The 22,812-nt window shown below is 32.6% G+C and overlaps 1 protein-coding gene across 5 annotated transcripts in view; it reads left to right on the top strand.

Annotated features, from left to right (window-relative positions):
• The window catches only part of Amph (amphiphysin), a 51,898-nt gene extending 30,279 nt beyond the window's left edge, over positions 1 to 21,619 (top strand). Inside the window, exons 2-9 of one of the 5 annotated variants that reach the window (XM_087412269.1) lie at positions 12,462 to 12,597; positions 17,307 to 17,497; positions 17,844 to 18,116; positions 18,340 to 18,458; positions 18,676 to 18,719; positions 18,976 to 19,185; positions 19,936 to 20,153; positions 20,256 to 21,619. In XM_087412269.1, the coding sequence (XP_087268395.1) occupies positions 12,462 to 12,597; positions 17,307 to 17,497; positions 17,844 to 18,116; positions 18,340 to 18,458; positions 18,676 to 18,719; positions 18,976 to 19,185; positions 19,936 to 20,153; positions 20,256 to 20,336 (1,272 nt within the window). In that variant the 3' untranslated portion in view covers positions 20,337 to 21,619. The remainder of the gene's footprint in view (positions 1 to 12,461; positions 12,598 to 17,306; positions 17,498 to 17,843; positions 18,117 to 18,339; positions 18,459 to 18,675; positions 18,720 to 18,975; positions 19,186 to 19,935; positions 20,154 to 20,255) is intronic. The other 4 variants (XM_087412270.1, XM_011068698.2, XM_087412271.1 and 1 more) reach the window with 4 other exon arrangements.
• Positions 21,620 to 22,812: the final 1,193 nt, after the last annotated feature.

Raw genomic sequence — 22,812 nt, forward strand, 5'->3', positions numbered from 1 at the left:
ATTTGGATACGGACTGAATAACAGTACCAGCACCATATTAAATTTAAGCGTATCTGCTTTTTAAGAGGCCAAGTAATCGATCAGCTGTTTCGGCATTCCTTGTATCGCTCCGTCTCTCTCTACCGGCTTTGGTCGGTTCCAGCTCGAGACGGGCTAAACATCCGAATGGTTCCGTTAGCTCAACCAGTCGAGATGCCTGGACTAGGTGAGAAAGAAAGGAGAGACTGCATGAATGCAGCTCCTTTGCAAGGACGATAACGGCACGCCTGTGTATCTTTATATCTCCGCGTTGTGCGCTTACAAATGCCATCACGTTAAAAAGTAGGCAACGCCAAGCGACAGCCAACTAGTCATTACTTTAGAGATAAATATTATATTATACAATTATATGTTTGTGTGTGTGCGTATAAAATGAAAATTGATGAACATCTAGTGTGTACGATATGCGTACTTAAAGCACTATTGCGATGATTTGGCATCGAGAATCTTATTTCCAAAGATATCTTTCAAGATTTATGTAGAATTTCTCATGTATATTTAAGAACCAAATAATACATAAATTAATATATAAATTTATTAAGATATTTGACATGTAATTAAAGAGCGAGATAATTTCTTCTCTAAAGTTGAATTAATTTATGAAGAATTTCTACATGGATCGTATTTAAATCTACAATATTTTTCCGAATGTCCCCTCAATTACTTTGTAGATTTCATCAAGCTTCCATAAATGTGTACATCAACCGAAATCTGGTGCACGGCCAACAACGTTGCAGTTGCAATCCGGGATTCAGTATCTGCAACACAGTTGCTGTGCCGTAAATTTAGAGCGACCCGATCCCGCAAAATGTCTTGCCAGAAAATCCCGTTATAACGAATTATAGCAAAAATCCGTTATAATAAATATCGACAGTTTAGGTGTAACGAAATTTGATTGAATTTATGGGCGTAGTCATTACATGTCGCATATAATCGAAAATATGTCATCTATCATTTCATTTATCAATTAGATAAAACTTGAGGAAATGCCTTAGCAAATATCTGAAAAAATTCTTTCTTATTAATATTAATATTCTTCTAATTTCGAAGTATTATCCAATGTATTGTATTATAACAATGACGATTATTATTTCAATTCAGTCGTTTATTCATATGTATTTGAAAGTTAACAACGATGAATCATTGCAACTCTATGTTTTTTTAAATGCAAAATCAACTCGACGAGATACTTACCTTTCGTTTCGGTCGATAAATCGACTCTAAAATATAAAAACCATACATGATCTGGATTCCAGGACTCAAAGTTCTACTTACGTTCACTTTACGCTCTTTCTTTCTTTTTCTCCTCTTTCTGTATCTTGTTCCTTATCGATCTTGCAATGGCATACTTTTAATTCCGATCTATAACATAAACATAGAGAAATATAGATACTACATATGATAATAATATGATAATAATTAAATATATCACTTTATGTGATTTTTGTGTATCAAATAAAATTTCAATTAGTTCGTGAAATATATAATATTAAAAAGCGAAAGATATTTGGGTATCTACACTTAGATATCAAAGGAATAATAGTAATCCAATTCCCTAGCTTAAATAACAATGTTATTTTTAACTTTCATATATATCAAAATGTAACTTAATCCATTTCAGTGATTAGTTTCAAACATTATTCGTATGCATTTAGTAAATAAATGAAATTTTAGTCAAATTTAATACATTTTCTTGAGTTAAATTGTTTACTTACATTATTTTAGCTAAATTTAATGATATATTGAGTAACAGCAGTGGCAATCTATAGAAATAATTAAAAATAACTTAATTTGGGTATAATTTGACGTTATGAATTTAACTATGTAATTTTTTTATTAAAGAAAACTTATTTTTCTAATTGCAATATTTTTATAATATGTTACCTCATTTATACAACATATAAACATAACATGGAGATATCCTATGACATTAATTAAAGTTGACATATTAGCATGGAAAATTGTATAGCGTGCTCGATCATATATCACGTTTCTATAAAAGAATTATTACATATGATGTGTGTGACTTTCATAACTGCCTAATGAACGATATACATACATTACGATTCGTATTACTATATTATTTCAAGATGCATGTCGCGATGCACCGGTTGCAACCGGTTGTAACCGCCCTGCATAGACATTATATTCTTCGCACCGTTTCTTTTTTCTAACGGTGCGCAGAATACTCGTAAAATTCTCGCCTTGACCTACAATATCAGATTTAAATAACTAGCGAAATATAATTAATGAAGAAACGATATAACGCTACCATTAAGATGTAACCTTGAATGTAACTTTAAGATTTACGACAATCAACTGCAACGTCACTCTGTTATCAAGACAATGTTGCATAAAAATCTTGTATAATAATTCTCTGTAATATTGCAGTCTTCTTAACGAATCACTGCGAACTTATTAAGTATTAACCTCGTTAGCGTTGCTACATATTATTGGCTACATCAATTATGTAAATTAATGAGATATCTCAGTGTAAATGCGTTGCATTTGCAGGTATAAGTGACAGAGAAAGGATAATTTGTCTTGTAGAAAGAACATAAAAAGAAAATTTTCTAATAATTTTATAATACTTTGCATGGTTTTGTGCACATTAATTTTACGTTAATCACTGACGACTTATGACAGATTATACCGGTAGTTGGCCAGAGATTGCAATTTCGGTATTTCATAATGCGTATTCAATCGGCAGCCCTTGACCACATATTTAACTGCATCCGTCCTATTATTATGTACTTCACTTCGGCAAAAAGTTCAGTCATTTCGGGTAACAAAACATGAATACATTGAAATCCTACATTTTTTATCATCTTAAGTTCATCTAATTTTCAGAAATTAACTTGTGAAATGGAAAATAAATATAATTCTGGCAAAACTGTGATAATAAATAAATTAATAATAATAAATATTGATATAAATTCAATATTTGAATTCAATATCTGAAATAAACTCTTGCAATAAACTCGGTTATAAAAATGTCTACAGATAATATTACTGCAGAAATACTTATTTAAATACATCCAAGATTGATTATTAAGGTATTTAAAATATCTAAGAATTTAACTACAAAGAAAAGATGTTTTATATATACGTCTCTCTCTCTCTCACACACACACACACACACACACACACACACACACATTGGGGAGCGAGAAAGAGTTCAATCCATGGGTCGCATACGCATGTACGAGCACGAATTACCGTTCGCCGATGGGCGCCGGATTGGCCGCTTGTGGCGAACGACGGGCCGACTGCCCGAGAGGTTGATGTCCGAACTCCGCGCCAACATTCCGACTCCTCTCGTTCCTTCCTGGTGGTCTCCGCGACTGGTTCCGCGCACGGCTCCGACCGAGAACGTTATCCGCGAAACGCCAAAAAAAGACTTTACTCGCTCATCGCGACCCTGGAAAAGCTTTATCACTTTCGTTAACGGGTCGCTACCCGTGGAATCGACCCACTTCTTTTGGGTACACCACACTTTGCATACAAATCACAGTAAATCACAGTATTTTGTAGATTTCTCTCGTCACGTTAAATACTTATGACATATATTTAAAGAGCTCACTTTGAATTTTTATATATTAGGTGTACAAATAAGTTTCCGCCGTTTGACAAAAGACGGCGCCACTAGCAAGCTATGGTTAAAATTGTCGGATGTAAAACATTATATCGTAAGGTTGGACATCTGTCAACAACATAACCTTGAAATACTAGCGATTTTGTATCAGCATCATATATTTTTTTTGTGCGAAAATGCCGAATAAGCGTCATTTGCGGGAACTTTTGATTTACTTCTTTAATTTGAAGAAATCTGCAGCTGAGGCTCATCGATTGCTTGTAGAAGCATATGGTGAGGCTGCCTTAAGTGAGAGAATGGTTGTGAATGGTTTCAAAAATTTAAGAACGGTGAATTTGACGTCGAAGACAAAGAACGTAGCGGAAGGCCGAAAGTGTACGAAGACGCGGAATTGGAAGCATTATTGAATGAAGATTCGTGCCAAACGCAAAAAGAACTTGCACTTACATTAGGAGCGCCTCAACAAGCAATTTCACATCGATAAATGCTTAATTTTTGATAAAAAACGGAAACTTATTTGTACACCTAATAATTACACTTTTAAAAATAAAATGTTAACTTTAATTTAAAACGTGTAGTGGACTTTTTAGGATATGCAGAAAATAATATTTAAAATTAACATTTTATTTATAATAGTGTATTAAAAAATTGTATGCGTATCATTTAATATAGGTATGTTAGATTAGAAAAAAAATGTTTAATTATAAAGGTATTTTATCATATTTTAGATTACATAATTATTATTGAAGATCACAACACTTATATAAATCTTACAAAAAAAATATTTTTTCAAGAGAGATTTAGGTGTTTCTCTTATAACATCATAAGTTTGATTTATACTTGTCGCTCATGGCTGTTATTACTTTGTACTTTTTCTTGTATAACATTTATTTGTATCTCCACGACAATGGTTCTCCCGAAGCACAATGTGAACCAGCAAGTGGCGAAACGGGGCCATAGGATGGCATAATAATAGCGATGCAACGGCACATTCGCGTCATCTGCTCAGCTATTAATAAACTCAAGAGAGGACCATCTATTTCGGAAACGACATGTCCGGGTCTGTTTGAATTTGGAACCAGCGTTATTAAAAATACAACGACCCGAAGCACCTCAATACATAAATTATCAGATTATCATTACTTTCAATGTCCGGTAAAATTACTTTTTGACAGAGGCAAATTGAATCTTTTCAAAAAATCACCTTGCGTAGGATACATGAATGTAGTTCTAATTTCAAAACCTAGAATTCTAATTCTTCTCTATAATGCTATCTATATATGTCATCTGTATTAATTAACACTACCGTGGTAATAATGATATATCAATTAGAATCTTACTTACACATGTCTACCACATTCGAACGTATCAGTAATAAGATATCTGTAATTGACTCGTTTCCAATACTTGATTATTGCGAGTATCTACCTATTTTCGTTTGCGATAGTAAATATAAAAGAATTAAAAGAAAGTAAAAAACTTCGTTACCGTCATGTCGTTACAATATTTTATTTCTCCTTTTGTCACGTTAAAACGTTCAAACACAAGATACAGATTAAATCTCCAAGGCATTTAGACTGATTAGATATTTCTAACACGTTTCCAACATGCAAACAAAGAAAAAAATATCTTTTGAAACGAAAAGGTGCGTCTTTTTCAAGAAAATTGACTTCACTTGTTCTTATTGTGTGAAATAGTACACAGCGTGTACCTACATACAGCTTGTCGTGTCGAACACTTGGAAAATTGAGTATAAAGACAAGAATAGAAATTCGCGCGGTCGCGCCGGAAAGGCGGCTTAGAATTTTAAGTAAATTCTCTCGGGATGCGCGACGTAAGAGTCGAACTAGTCACGACAAGGAATCTTTCGTGTTCCCGTTAGGCGCGTTACCTATCGCACGAGAGAAAGTTTTCCTATTTATACAGAAAACGGCGGAAGCAGCGAGTAGATAATTGGTTGTCGAGGATAATGTCTCGAAAAAAAAAGTCAGGCGCAATTGGGTGATAGTTGTGCTGATAGTTATCTCTGATCGAGCGAAAATCGTTAAGATTTTCTTAATAATTTAATGTTTATGCATTTAATGTTTATTATAGAATAAAGTTTACAGAAACTGGTAATACTTGTATGTACACAAAAATACGTACAAGTATTTCGAAGTTTATATGTTCGCCAATAAGTTCATCACAATTAGCATCAAATTTATTCAAAATATATTCAAAATATATTTCTTGATAAGAATTCAATAATTTTAATCAAAATTTGAAGATTTTCACATTAAATTAAAACAAATTCGATTTGTTTATTGTATAAAATCATTTTTTCGATCAATTTTATAATATATTCTTTAAAAAAATTCTTTCGAGTACATAATAATGAATTTTTTTTTATGTAATAAGTATATTATTATCAAGAAAGTTTCTTTATTAAATTCTAATTTTTTGTTAAGATAACCCTTTGTATTTAAAAGAAAGAGAGTATATAAAGATTATGCATTTCGCGAGTCAGGCTGCTCTTCGAGACTTCCTGATGAAGTGGACTGCAAAGTTCGCTAAACGTTGGCATTCTAAGAATCAAGAATGGATCTGGACACGGAGGAAACCCACGAAACGCATAATCTTTATATAGAAAGCACTCGTGGAAGCCTCAAGAATATTATCAGAAAGAGAGTATATTGAGTAATTGTTCTTAGTAATAGAATAATATTCTTCTGTGTGTTAGAAAAGAATTTATTTAATTTATGAAATTTTTAGAATATAATAGATTTTTTTTTTAACAATTACGCTATTGACAGAGTTTGTATTGTATCTCATTTTCGCACAATTGCAAGTCGTACATGAATTGTATTAATGTACGCAAGTTGGCTATACGCGTGTAAATGAGTTCAGTGTCTTCGTTCTCACCTGTTACAAGATATCGAACGGGGATTATGTTAACCGGATAACGGTACAAAGGCAAGGTAGAATCGTGACAAAAATCGTGTCTCGTGTCTCGGATTGGTAAAAACCTCGGACAGTCTTGTCTTACCGGTGACGCGTCTATCATTGTTTAACGTCTATCAATATCCTATTAATCAGAATCCGTTGCGTTAATCTCGCTCGATATGAAGGTTGCAATAGAGTCGTGGTCGATTTCACACTCAAGATATATGATTTTCGCTGAATTTAAATGAGCCTCGAGTACATATTGAGGAGAAATATATGTAAATTTCGCCTTGATCACCAAATTAAACTTGAAAACAATTAGCATATTGATTTACGTGTATCTTAGAGGTGTGCATATTTTTGTGAGATAACACAAGTTTCGCGTTCTTTCGTAAAATAAAAATATTTCGCGAAACAAGTATCGCGATGCGTAACGGTATCCCGATATACCGTATAACCAATAGAACGTGGTATATCTGCTTGTGTCTGGCGTCTGCAAGTGCAACTTGCGGGTCGAAATTTTTCGTGGCGTCGCGATCGCCGTGACTCACTCTGATAATATTATTTTTGTTGCTCCGCTAATACACGGAACTCGCTCGAAGTTTATCTCACAATGAGAACATTCTCTATCAGTCGATGATTCACATCGTATTAAATATCGAAAACAATAGACATTTTAATGACGTTGCTCTAATCTCTCTTCTCTTTGATTCTCTTGTACGGAGAAAAATGATTGAATAATTGTTATAAAACTAGTAGTGTTGTTAAAACTATTCTGACTATTTTTGCCGAACTTATGACAAACTTTACTTGCCTAAAAGTAAAAATATCGAAGGCGTTAAAAAAAAGATTGAAGAATATAATTATAGTAATCCATTCAAGTGATTATTCTTACCGGAAAGTAAATTATACTAATTATTCTCAAGATTGTAAGCATAAACAACTCTTAAAACTTTACACACTTGTATTTTTTAGTGAAATAAATTTTATCAGCACTAACGCAAAAATACTACTCGACAAAGTAAATTCTATCATCTATGGCAATTTATAGATTTACTTTAGAAAATGTAAAAGTACTTAACAATATTATTCTATTATTCAACAATCGCTCATGAGAAAAGTAAAGTAAGTTTTAGGGATTGGCATAAATGAATGCCAATCCTTAAATGGACTTGCTAATTCCATAAAATTCACTAGAATTCTAGCGCATATTACTTTACATTTTTCTCCGTGAATACTATATAGAGTGTATCTGATTACTCGACACGTCCGGTAATTTAAACGTTAGCCTTCGAGCTCCGCGACGAGACAATTTATCAAGATAGATACGATAGTGTTTAATCCGAGTTTTCTATGTTAAATTTCTTAGACTAATGTACATGTGGTGTAACCCCTTTCATTTACAGTGAAACCGCTGCTATCTTAATTTTATGGAGCGAGATAGAAATCGTAGCAGTACCTTTAAAGTTGCGACGAGTAAATTATATATGGCAGACAAGATGATCTTGACCTGAAAGTGCACGAGCGAGTTAATAGGATTAATCTCTCTTAAACGACCGGACTCAAGTCTTATAAACTTGTCGCGATTCAATTCGTATTAAAATTTTGTTTTGTATCTCGCTAATTATGTATAATTGGTGTAATTGCAATAAAACGTATATTATTACGTATATTATTTAAGATCAGCAAAATTGATGTTTGCAGTTTTCTGCAATTTGTGCAATTTGTTCTACGCAAAATATAATTTTCCTGTGGTCGTTTCATTAGAATAAAAGCTACATATCAGACGATAAATAACATCGTTACGCGGGTTAACTGGCTTCAATAACGCCATAGAAATGGTTGAAAGAATTAATCTAAACGTTTGTGCCTCTGATAACAAGCGAAATACCGGACGCATGCAACACATGTCTTTTATTAGCTGCTCTCTTTTGTCAAATAAAGGTAATTAAAGTGGGAATTCCATAATTAATATTACAGCTGTGATGCCACTCTCGTGTACATAATATCAACATTTTTTTATACCGTTGATAGACCGACGTAGACAATAAATTGTTTCATGCAATAAATATTTGAGTTCATGGAGACTTAAATATGATACACTTATCGTGCCGTATCTTCATATCTTTACCTATCACTTTCAGAAATTGTTTTCATTATGAATCATATACTGTATGACAATTCTTTTATCGACAAATCAATTAATACAAAGAAGATATTGCCTTCACGGTCAGTGATAATCGAAATTGGTGTTCCTTCATTCGATTATTCGGAGAAAGCATCAATGGCATCTTGGCATTTAATCCAATTTGGGAAGTTAGGAATTAGTTTAAAAAAATGTAAAATTAATTATAATGGTTAATTTTATTGATCTCGCCCTGAATGTGGATTTATCTCGCGTGATTCTTCAGCACGTTACACGTTAACCATTTGCAATTTGCAAATTTGCGATAATGCCCATTCGAGGTCATGCTAGACGACGGAAGGTTGAGGGAAGGTGAAGTGACGAGGGTTTGAACTAGTTCGACGTGTGTCGTTCCGACTCGTTGACGTTACAAGAGTCGTACCGCGTGTAACCGACGCGATTAATTCCCGGGAAACTAGAGAACGGAAATTGCTAGATGATACAAAGCGACGTGCGATCTCCACCTCTCGTTTCCCCGGGATGGGACGAGAAGAGCGGAACGATCTACATGTATAGCAGAAGGTCGGCGTAGCTCTCGCCTCCGCGGACGGATCACCGGCTGGGCTTCGCGAACAGTCAGTCGGCGGTAGAGGTGGTTACGCAATCACCGACTCGCGATTGCGATTTCCATCACGGACGTTCCAGCCTTTGATTCTGGCCCAGCCCCAGGAGAGATGGTCGACATGAGCGCCGGCAGCATCTTATTTTCTCCCTCATGTTCCACTCTAATTCCTCATATTTGAAATATCAAGTTGCTGTTATCGTTTCAAAAAGAAAAGGAATAAAGAGTACTGATTAAGTATTTATATACAGACAAATATCTTTCTATCGCTAAGAAAAGTGATTATTTCATTTATTTTCTTCCTTTCGAGTAACGGTCTTTAACAAAGAATTTTCTCGTTGTATTCTTAAAATATACTTATTATAAATTTTAGAAAAAATTATTATTATTATATACTTGAAACAAGAAATTATTTTCTTTTTTTTTGAAGCATATTATAAAATTTATCGAAGCGACTTTATATAGGAAATAAATCAAATTTATCTTAATTTAATAATCTTGATTGAAGTAAAATTAATTTATTAGGATTTGAAATATATTTTGAATAAACTTGTTTAGCTATCATAAGTGATAAGCTTATACGGATATATGAACTTTTGAAATATTTAAAACAAGTAATTATTACTTGCATACAATAAGTATTTTTCTATGCGTAGAGTTTAATATACAAAGTAAAAGAAAATTCATTCAACTGTGAACTTTCAAAAATTTATAACACATCCTGAACAGTACGTGAACAGTTTTATGAATATTCGCTATTTTTCTGATCAACTATTTAATTACTTTATTTTCCTGATTAAATATTGTTGTTTTCTTGATTAAATATTTAATGACTTTTCCGATAAAATTAAATAAATTACATAATGTGAAAATATCTTGAATCTAATAAACTAATCTTTCAATAAGTTTTTAATTGTAAAATAAAATTTCCATGTATTTTACGTGCGATTTCTAATTGCAAGTACTTAATTACTTTTCAAATTAGCGATAACGAAAGTCTTTTTTTTACATATAATAAAGTAACCTAATTTTAAACAGATTAAATGTATAATAAAGTACCTCCATAGATATGATCTTAGATCTAATTGTGAGATATATATAATTTCTCTTTCCTTTTTGTACATATTACATTTTATAACAGATATCATGATTCAATTCGGCATTTAAAGATTAATGCAATTTCCGTGAATTGTGAATTTCCTGTTCACAGATATCTCCTTTAAGTAATTTCCCGAAGGAGCAACTTCTTTTCCATTGAAGATCGTACAGGTGCCACGGAGCTAAATGAAAATCGAACTCGACGTATGGCATTCCCGGCGTGAAATTTCTCCGCGGTCGATAGCTATTGTTACATCATTCGCATCCTTTCACAACGTCGCGCCTTATTGCCGATAACAATGGCAGTGGTGTACGGAGGCTTTGATAGATTTCTTTATTAACTTGGCAAGAGAGATCGAGAAAGTAAAAATTTAATGTAAAAATACAAATCATTTTGATGCACTCGACAAAATTGATAATCTATTTATTATTATTTTTACTGATATTTATTAGTACTTTTCTGTTTTGAATGACTTCGTAAGATTTAAGATGATATGTGCCTATATTATTATCCATTTCACAAATAAATTCATGATATACATGATATACATGATATTCATGATTTTATGTACATGAAATATTTTATTACTTGAAATAAGTATGCACTGTGCTGAAGGTTCTTTAACATTGACGTATATTAATGTACGTAACATCCGTGAGATAATATTAATTAAAGTTTAAATAACAGATGCAGTATAAGACCGAGCACAATTATCACAGATCTTCCACACGATGCGATGATAATGCAAGCGGTGTTTATCGTTTCGTGACGAGCGCGGTTCAAAGGCCTCATTTACGATAGCCATACATTTACCGTATTGTATAGTCAACCACGAGACATATACATTTAAATGTACTCGTGAACTTAACGAGTATAGAGATTTTATTTGTAAATCAAAACTTTTCCTCAACAAAAATACCGATACGTAAATAGTTTCTTAATTAGAAACAAGAATTATTTTAATAAAAGTTCGAAGATTCTTGAAATATTTAATATCAAAACTTGGATCTTAATTTATAGTCATGTCTGTAAGTATATTAAACCACTACATCATTAGAAAATTATATTAGTGTTTTAATACACAGTTGGAACGTTTTATTCAAAAAAAGTAAATGGAAAAAAATGATTTTATTGAAGTATCCAAAAATTTAGCTACATACAGATATAAAGATAATTTTGATAGACCATCAAAATTTTCAGATAGAACACTCAAACTCATTGCTAGATTCAAAATTTTGTAATCGATATTTAGTTAAAATTTTGAATACTTTAGCAACATCATTCTCTCGTGTAATAGGTAACGTTATTAAAATAAATACATTTGAAATAAAAAAGATGAGACGTTTACATTAAAAAATTATACTTCCGAAATTATTTTCAATAGTCGAATTTTGCTCACACTAAAAAGTTTAAGAAAGAAAAATTGAACACTTATATGAAAAATGAAGATACTTTGTATCTATTTAAGGTACTTCCAGATGATACGGTCAATCTATGTCAGATTGTCAAATATTAAACACATACAGACATATGACATGCATAATTATTCGTGAATGTAGATCAATTTAGTGAATGTGTGCAAAGTTGGCTTATATTGGGCAAATCGTCTGAAGGCAGCTTTATGCTGCAGCGCAGCGCTAACATTTGTGGGAAGAGTTGACGCAAAAGTTCACATACGCGAACTTCATGCCAAGCTTTATTCATAGCTTTCCGATTATATGAATATGCAGTGATTCAATAAATCACGAGCACGTTTTGATTTTATATATATCGTTATTCATTCATGAACATGTATTGACTTTATGTACTGTTATTCATTCATGGGAATATTGTCTAGCTTTTGCTCTTTTATATGTTTCTACAATTTTTTGTATAAATGTAAATTATAGCACCTATGAAGATATTTCTCTATTATTATTGCTCTATTACTATTGTATATATTATAATTTTTACAAATTTATTAATTTCATTCACTTTGAATCGATATACGTAGATTATATCAGTGACTAATAAAGACGAACGACTCAAAAATTGAATACGCATTTTTTTCTCCTTGCAGTTTCTTCAGAATCTGGGCAAGGTTGATCGAACCGCGGACGATATATTCGACGAGCACCTGCAGAACTTCACAAGGCAGCAGAACTCCGCCAACAGACTGCAAAAGGAGTTCAACAATTACATCAGGTGTGTTCGAGGTAAGTCTTCCCGCGGGGCAAAACTAACTCGTCTTTTCTTCAAATGGCAATCGTTATTTATTAGACGCGCTAATGTTTATCATGTATTACACGCAGTACAGAGGGAAAATGTGATACTGCGCGATAAATTAAGTGCTTAAGTTTACAGAAATTTAACAGTTAGCTATAGAGAAATTTTTTATGGAGTATCTCGAATGTGTGGTAATAATTACAATAGCACTTAAGCATCTTAACTTTTGAATGATTAAGCGTTTAATTATCTAATCAGCGTTTCGAATATATTCGATATTGATTAGAAAGAAATTTATGCAAGCGCTTATTTAACAACATATTCACAGTAATTAGACGGATGTAAAAATTTGTATTACGTAGTTAAAACTGCACAGCAGGAAAGCGACGATAGCTATTCATCTAGCGAATCTTGTTAGCTAATATCTTATACTATAACGTCTACATTGTAGAGAGTTGTTTGAAGATTATTTTTATCAATTATAAATTCTTTAACCAATTGTCTTTAACCGAATGTTTTTTTTTATATGAATTTAATTAACGTAAAATATATTGAGATTTATGTAAAAATTCTTGTCATTTCATTGAATTCCTGAAGAGTTTTCCTAGCAATCTTTTCTTTCTGTCGTAACATCCGTAGTGTAAATAGTAAAATCCTTTGCACATTTATAAAAATAACTTACTCGAATTAACAAATCCGTGCAAAACGTGGCATACATTAAAAAGAAAAAAAAAAGACTCGCGCAACCTTCCATCGCCGTGACCTGGTTGCTAAGCTCACGTGGAGGCTGAATTATTTGCTCTGTAATTCCGTACTCTGCCCTCCCTTTTTTGCAGATTGAGATAAATGCGTTTATCGATACGTGTTTAACTCGGCATTAATTTATAGATATGCCTGCAGTTTCACCGTATCATCTTTTTTTCCTCTACATTACGATATAAAAACTATTTAACTACTGACAACAAAATAAATAAAAATTTTGCTCCATACGAGAATGTGATAAAAAGAATACAAATCTCTTAAACAAAATCATGCAATTAAACGTAATTTTGTCATCTAATAAATGCCGAAAAGATTTGTGCTGCATGGAAAGAACGATTTTTCTGGAATATTAAAAAATTTAGTTTAGGATTGTGCATTTATACGTAAAATATAATAATCTACGTCTTTATGTATACAGTCTAAACTATATAAATTATGTCATCTATTTAAATAATCTATTCATCGAAGTTTATGTTCTTTGACATCGCACTGTATTGCACTTAAGCTTCTATCGTTTGTATATTTTCATTTATATTAATATTAAAATCAGATATATTAATAATAAAGCTTAATTATTTTTGTCTACATTATGTTATCCCATTTATAATTTATATATTTTACATCTCTCTCTTGTATTGTCCACATGAAAAAAAATTGTGTAACCTTAACGTAAACAATACGTAAAAAAATTACATGTAAATGTAACCTTGAAATGTACGGCACCTGATTTATTATATAATAGTTAGGTGCAAATTTGAGATTAATTTTGTTGGATCATCAAAAGAATTCTGTGGAAAACTCAAGCGTGATGAGCAATACTACAAAAAGTTTTAACATTCTAACAATCAATTCGAGCATCTTGTAGAACTATTTTGATAGTCTAACAAAATGATTTTAGATCAGTTTTTAGATCTGTTTTTAGCTTCAGCAAAACCGTTCTTTCCTGGAAATCTTTATCGCTCACATGATGGGGAGTTGATTTCTATTAACTTAACGAAGACTGTCATCGACAATCGGGGAAAATGATTTTCGCTGTCCCTCAATCGCCACTTCCATTCGCTATCGGATGAATGACGGACTGATATGAATAACTCGCAGACATTGAAATAACGACCAACGCGGCGATCCCGCGCAGGCTCGTCGACATCAATTACTGTCGAGAGGAACCAGCCTAATATTTTAATCGCCTGTATATTCGGTAATGCACCGTAGAGGTACATGACACGTACGAAACGACCTTTGATGGCACTCTACAGGAAGGAATTATTCAATCTTTCGTGCTGTTCCAGTAGCGTGTCCGAAATCCACATTAATCCACATGGCCTTGTCGCGATTGAATGTTGAATATTTTAGATAGATAATAGCCTGCGGTACCATCAGCTGCAATCGATAAGGTACAGTCGAAATTGACAATTCGTTGGCTTTTCCAATATACACAGAAAAATATTATTCTATTGCTAAGGAAACTAATTGGTCAATTCACTTTTTTTTTTAAGTTATCTTTAACAAAGAATACTTTCTTGATAATAATTCTAAAATATTTATTGTAAAAAGAATTATTTTGTCCTTAAAATAAGAATTTATTTCCTTTTGAAGAATATTAGAAAATTGATCGAAGAAGCGACTTTATATGTATAATAAGCAAATCAAATTTGTTTTAATTTAATAATTTTGATTCAAGTATTATATTAGTTAGGATTTAAAATATATTTTGTGAGATGAACTTATGATATCTGATAGATTTGCAAATATTTGAAATATGAACTTTTGAAATATTTAAAACGATTATTATTTGTGTACAGTACGTTTTTTTCTGTATGTGGATACGATGAAATAATTAATATTTAGCGCAGTAAGTACGACAACTTTGTACTATTCAAATTTTAGAGCAGAAAGTTAAAATTTACTTGATAGTTACATCTTGCTTCGCGTTTCTGATTTCTAATGACATAATATTGTGATTTACAATGCAAAATCATGGAGTGATTATGATTATTGATTACGTAATATATATATATATTGTGTTGTAGAAGTATATTGTAATTCACATAGGCATAAATTTATTATCAATTTTATTGGACAGGATTATTGACTAAAATTATATCAATCAAAATTATTTTATTAATTTGCAAGATAATTGACACTGACGTTCACATTCCGATGATCCTTCGACAAAGTCTTTAGGTTTTTATGAGGTTTCTATCCGCTTCACGAGTGGAATTACGCGTTTTAAAAGCTGGAGACCCAGCGATGCGCTCATTCTCTCTCTCTCTCTCTCTCTCTCTCCCTCTCCCTCTCTTTCTCACTTCAACACGAGTCTTGACACGAGGCTAGCAAACACGCGCGAAATCAATAGAAAAACGTCATTCGATCTTTAATCTCTCTCCTACTCGAATTGTTAGTCGCAAACAACTTTTCCACGCTTGGCTGGTCTACAGCGACGCGATCGTTTTTATAGTCACTGCGTTTCGATATCGCTGACCACGAATTTTAATTTTCGCCAGAGACAGACCAAAAATCGTCAAAAATGTGTTTAAAAAATAGGTAACGAAGTTCGGGAACGCTGTTTTCCGTTACATAAACATCGCGATGCGGTCGCGGATGACCGCCTCAGAGAAGGCGTTAATCTCGAAGTGCACAGGATCCGCGTTAACAGCTTTTAGCTTTCCATTTATCACTTGGCAGACGGGCATAAATACCCGCATGCGAAATGTGTCGGTAGGTAGGTGTCGACGACGAAGTCCCTCTGTCATTATAAATGCGGGCAATGGTAAAATACGATGAAAGTGTGTCTGCGGCGCGTTGCAAATTCGATCGACGACGATTCGTCATAGTTTTCGCAAATTTTCCGTCGTCGTATGCTCTATGTCTGAGTCCAAATTCCAGAGAAAAGAAGGAGCCATAATGAGGAGCTATAATCAGTACGTGACTCATTGAATCGGGTAAAAAGCGATTATACTGAGAATTATCATTACAGCTCATTTATCGTAATTTGCATCAACGACGAATTATTTAGGTACATTTGCGCCACATGAATGATGTTGATTGCCATCAGTTGTTAAAATTTATATGTAATTATTAAAATTAATTTACAATATAATCGTGAAACTGCTTGCCCTGATAAATGTAATTATTTTACAGTAAATTTTTCAAAAATGCATGCTTACAGTTTCGTTGCACCAATTCGTTGATTCACTGGAAGTCGATATTTTCTATGAAAGCAATGTGAAGCAATTTATTTTATTTCATTTATTTTTTGTTTATTTTATTTATTTATTTCATATTTAGTTAGGTTTTAAATGCAATATTTTTTGGATATATGCTGTAGGTTTAATCAAAATATATATTATAACTACAAATCTCAAATATATAATATATAATAATAGAATTAAAAGAAATCTTTTGATAGAAAATTTTATTATTCAATGTTATAAATAAATAAAATGTCATATCAGTTTACATATAGAAGATTGTTAGATAAGATCTTTCGTACTCTTGCAATGTAATGCGAGCGATAAAACGTCGTTCTGCAACTTTTGCAGAAGGAATTTGTAAGCAATCGGCTTATCGTCGCAGGTGAATGCACTGGGAGAGGTTTAGATGTAGGTCAGGAAAGTAGTCACCCGCGTCGCACATTTATTCCTGAAGTAAAAAGACACGTATCACCGTGATGGAAAATCGGCGTGAAAAAGTTTCTCTCTACTGCTTGCGAAACAACGTCGTCTCTCCCGACGACCGCGTTACGCAGCGTCTTCAACTTGAGATGTCTCCTTCATCTCTTCCTCCAATATATATATATATATATATACCTTTGCCACGTGAATCTCTGCACGTTTTTCCATTTAGCAGTAATACAATTTTCTCAATGACAAATGAAATGCCAATGAAAAATAGATGAGAAAATTGAGCGAAGCGATGCGTGTATTTCATTTTGCAGCAGTGCAGGCCGCTTCAAAGACACTCATGGACTCGTTGAATGAGATCTACGAGAGTCAATGGACCGGACATGATCTGTTATACGTGCAGGCACAAAATCTTGACATGCTGTGGCAAGATTTCACTCACAAACTTGCGGACCAGGTTCTTGTACCACTCAATACGTATCAAAGTCAATTCCCAGAGATGAGGGTACGTCTCGTGCAATCCTCGATGGTTGCACCACACAATTTCTTTATTAATACTTTTTTATCATTATTTGTTTTAAAAATAAAACTCTATTGAAATCACAATTAGAGTAGTATAAATTAATAAATCTTTATTTTATAAAAATTAATAAATAATAATTTGTTACTTGATTTTATAAACACAATAATAATTTACAAAAAATTGTATAGTAAAATTGATAATAATAAAGATTGAAAATGAATTGAGAATTTTGATCTCTACAACAGGATCAGATAATGGTTGTAGTTTAGGAAATTGATAATGAGATACATGAAGATATTACAGTTCAAGGATTTCATTCATCTTCCAGAAAAAGGTCGACAAACGCGGACGCAAATTGGTAGATTACGACAGTCAGAGACACAACTTCCAGTCGTTGCAGGGTAATCCAAAGAAGAGAGATGAACTCAAAGTATCCCGGGGGAAGGAGCTATTAGAAGAAGCAAAACGTACATACGAACAACTAAATTCCGAGCTGCACGACGAACTGCCAGCATTGTATGACTCGCGCGTTCTTTTCCTCGTCACAAATTTGCAGACACTCTTCGCCGCAGAGCAAGTGTTTCATACTGAAAGTGCCAAGGTATCTAAAGTAGAATAATAAGGATCGATAATAATAAGAATGGGTTCTTTTAAAAATTTTTTCTTAAACTTTTTCAAGATTTAATAATACAGAATTTTATTTATTAATTTCTGACAGACTTTAATGTGAATTTAATTCGGTTTCTTTATTGAAATGTAAAAATTTTTTAATTTACAGAATTTTATGGTATAATTGTTATGTCTTTTTTCATTCATATTCCTAGGTATATTCTGAATTAGAAGCAATCGTTGATAAATTGGCTAACGAAAGTCAGCGAGGATCTTACACGTTGAAGAAGAATACGGAACCGCAATCACCGAAGTCACCCAACGCGAACTCATCGTAAGTAGATCTAGTCTGCAAAAATCGAAATTAATGCGAAGAAATAAAAGTAGTAATTATAAAAGGAAAACGTTATTTGGCAAAGCTGCAATTATACAAAACATAATATTAAAGCGGTTGTTACATAAAATATGATACGATAATAATTAATACAAAACGTAAAACCGAAAGATATATGTAGCAGTTATATAATATTAATAATACTGATTTGTTTCAGCCTAATAATTAACACGCAGCCAGCGCAGAACAATATCTCAGGAGGTAATTATTTTGCTGTATCTTTGTTCAAGTTGAATTTGTGCGCGTGTATATTAATTTTATATATAATCACACACACATATATATATATATATATATATATATATATATATATGTTACACTAACACTTGTATGCCTGTAACGTCCTCGCTACACGTAGAACAAAACGCGAAACATTTTCCAAAAGGCTTTGAGCTTCACAAGGCCGTGTTGTGGCTCGGCATTCAGTTTTGAGTGTGCTTTCTCTCGCGTGTTTCAGCTTTAGATGATACCGTGCCCGTTGCCAGAGACACGTCGCCGACCACCCAGATAAACGGCAACGCTAACAGCAACGCTAATAGCAACGCTAATAGCAACGCTAATAGCAACGCTAATAGCAATGATAACTCTCTCAATAATCAGGATGCTTCGCCGCAGAATGCAGTCGCGCCTTCTAAACGAGTCGAGGAACTGTATGATATACCAGTTGGTAAGCCGTTCGCGAATTTTTAAACTTTGCCGTGTTTTTTAATGTGCCTTTTTGCTAACGTTATTTGATCTTAGCGAATTCAACTGAAATAATCTTGAGTAATCATTTCATTGTCGAATTTTTATCTTTAATAATTTAAAAATAGTGTTTTTAGCGTCATTCGTTTGCAATATTATAAATATTTGCATAATTCGATAACAAAGATTCTTGTTACCGAAGTTAGTAAATATGGAGTAAAATAATTGAACTGTATTTTGCAAAAACAAATAAACGATATTTTAATTGTTGATTGATTCATTTTATAAAGTTGAGCTCAATAAATTGTTTCGAATTTCAAAGTAAATTTGCGCATATATGTAACGTAACAATGAATCAAATATTAATAAATTTGCAATATCGGATAATTGTTAATACAACAATAGTACGCTGCTTGCCCCTATGTGCATGGTCTTGCCGAATCAAGATCGTAGTTAATTTGACCTAGATGTGAAATTAAACGTTAATTATGCAGTTATACCCATATCGCGTTAGTGATTGGTGATTGTATCTTTTAACTAATCAGAAAGAAGTTGCCACTGGCAGGCACTTCCTTTTTGATTGGTCAAGAGATGCAAACGCGAACGCAGATGCAATTTTCAATTATCGCTAATGTGATACGAGCGTTAAAAGAATGAAACGAAACTTTGCACACAATTGATATATACATATATATATATATATCTCAAAGTCTCCATGCGAACAAAATCACAGGCAGGTCCATGACTAACGGGGCGGACTCAATCATTCTAGAGGCGGAATATGAAAATGCTGCTAATTTCTCTATAGGGGCGACAACAGACAATCTGCCGCCAGGCGTTTTATACAGGGTTAAAGCCACTTACAAGTACAGTCGTGAGGATGTGGACGAATTATCGTTCGACGTTGGCGAGATTATTCGCGTGGTGGAATACGACGATCCTGAAGAACAGGTTCGTAATTCTTGGAATAAATAAGTCTCGACATGTCTAGAAAATCTAAACGTATTCATTAACGTGTCCGTTTTTGCTTACGATATTTCTTGTTCATTACAGGAAGAAGGCTGGTTAATGGGTATCAAAGAAGGAACCAATGAAAAGGGTATGTTCCCGGGAAACTTCACGAAACCGCTGTGAAAGCTGTGCTCGATTCGCCATTTACACTCCAATGCTCATCAGAGACAGCGTATTTTACTTTAAAGTAGTTAAAGAATCGCGTAATTAAGTGGGAGATAAAGAGCCGCGCGGTCATGCGAGAATAATATTACGTACGGCGTATATAAGTAAAAGCAAACGGAAAAGAAAAAAGCAGGCGAACAAGGTTGCAGGAGGAATACGGAGAGGGAGCGGGGAGAATTCGATAAGATAGTTATGCTGGAGGGTACTGCGGAGAGAATCAATCACCCCAAAGTGCCTTAACCCAGCCACTGTCTGTGCCAACATTCACTCTTATTCGTCAAAAAAATATGGGATTGACCCTCTCATATCAAACGTACGATACACATCATGAATAATAATCAAACGACATATTTAAGCGATTAAATAATATATTGTAACACGTATACACAATAAAAAACACACACATACATGCGATATATACAACGATATGCAATATTATATAATATAAAACGAAATCTATATATTAAATTAATATTATTTTATGAAATTGTGTACATAGATCTATATATACGATTTAAGAGTATTTTACGAGATAACTTTGTGGCCACTGGAAAATTATTATTAAGAGACGTACATCTTCAAGTTTAAAACGTGCGCGCCACTTCAATAACCCCCTTCTGCCATTGAATGGGAAGGGGGATCATAAAATTTTTAAGGTCCAACTACCTGTCTGCATTCGTAAGGTAAGATTCTATACTATTTACTCGCGTACAGTTCGAGAGTCTAGTGATAGCTCCCATTAAAAATCTCGCCACGATTCGCATGCCAAATTTTTCAACGTAACAATAGATATCGAAAAGGTTATACGTGAGAGAAATAAATATTACGATGTATAAATGAGATGAGAGTATAGCTTTTGTGTATTTATGATTGATAGTTCTTTTCTTGTTTCTCCGCTTTTTGGAGTATCGCGAATTTTTCTCCAGTAAAATCTATTCATGAATTATTTTGCGCAGATTTTATTCGCAATTTCATTTCTCCGCAAATCTTTTATGTACATGTATGTAGAAAATCGGGTAGCGACAAGAGAGCGTTTATTATTATAATATTTTATTACTACTGTTATTATTATATATATTGCTATAATTATTATCGCTCCCGTATCTATTCATGTTATCAAGATAGAAAACGAATACGTAACAATTCAACCCTGAAACTTTTGTAAACTCGATCAATACTCGTTAGATCTGCCGAAACATCTTGTATCCGCATCTTGTGTAATAAATAGTGTTGTAATAATATATATATATATATACATACGTACATACTTACAAGTTAGCATTAAGAGAAAATATCAGCTTTGAAAGAATTGTGTGTCTTTATTTTATCATGCTGGTCTATTGTGCAAGATACAGGACAGTTCAAGTGCCTTTCTGTGAAAGAGGTCACTTGTTTCGAGGATAGATTTAATGTTACGAAATTATTAGACTTTGCAGAAATTATTAATAAGTTTTCTTGGTTTCTTAAATTTCTTCCTGAAAAAAAATACTGTAATATTTTTAACAAACAAAAGGAGATAGAAAAAGAAAGTCTGTACAAATTTGCAATCCTAAAGAGATACTTGAATAAATTTTAATTAATCCTTTCAAACTCGAAATTTATATTATACTACGTGCAATAATAATTATGTGATTATACTTTATCAAAATATTTATCGAGTGGAGTGAATGATGCAAGATAATGCATTTAAACATTAAGAACGGATATGACAAAAAAATCCCTTTCGCTAATTATGCACTAAATTTTTTTTATGATATACAAATACAAGTATGCTATTTATTTTGCATTTATGAGACAAAAAAAATCAACAAAGAGAAAGAAAAAATTAAAAGTATCAATGTATTACTGACTTTACTATCTTAAGTACATTTGGCAAGATGCTTAAATATATGCGTATATATTAGAAAGAGTAATAAACAATAATTTTTCTTCTTATCCAAAATATAAAAATATACTTTTCTTGAGTAAATGCAGAGGACTTGACAAAGATAGATAAATACTCCACATCTGTTTGATAATTAAAATGTTAAGGAAACTCAGAAAATTTGATTTTTACTCTATTACTATCAAAGTATAAAAATATATAAAAAAGATAAACAATGAAACAATAAAAGTCAATAGTAAAATTTAAAAAAATATTTTTTTACATTAATCTCATTATTTATAGATAGAGGAACAAATCTCTTATGATATTCAAATTGACAAATATTTATCAATATGCATAATAAGCAAAAATTTAGCGAAAAGAAAATTTTTATTTTATCAAAAATAATGTTTAATAGCATATATGGGTTATACGTGTCCGTTAACAATTTTTCCTTCAGTGTTGGAAGATAAATTTGGCTGTTTCTCACTTAAAGGGAAAAAAAATCATTTATATTATTTACACTAAAAAGGATTTTAAAGCTTGAAAGATTTGAAATAAAGATATGTA

This window comes from Acromyrmex echinatior, chromosome 13 (assembly GCF_024713525.1).
Source record: "Acromyrmex echinatior isolate Ae372 chromosome 13, ASM2471352v2, whole genome shotgun sequence".
NCBI lineage: Eukaryota > Metazoa > Arthropoda > Insecta > Hymenoptera > Formicidae > Acromyrmex > Acromyrmex echinatior.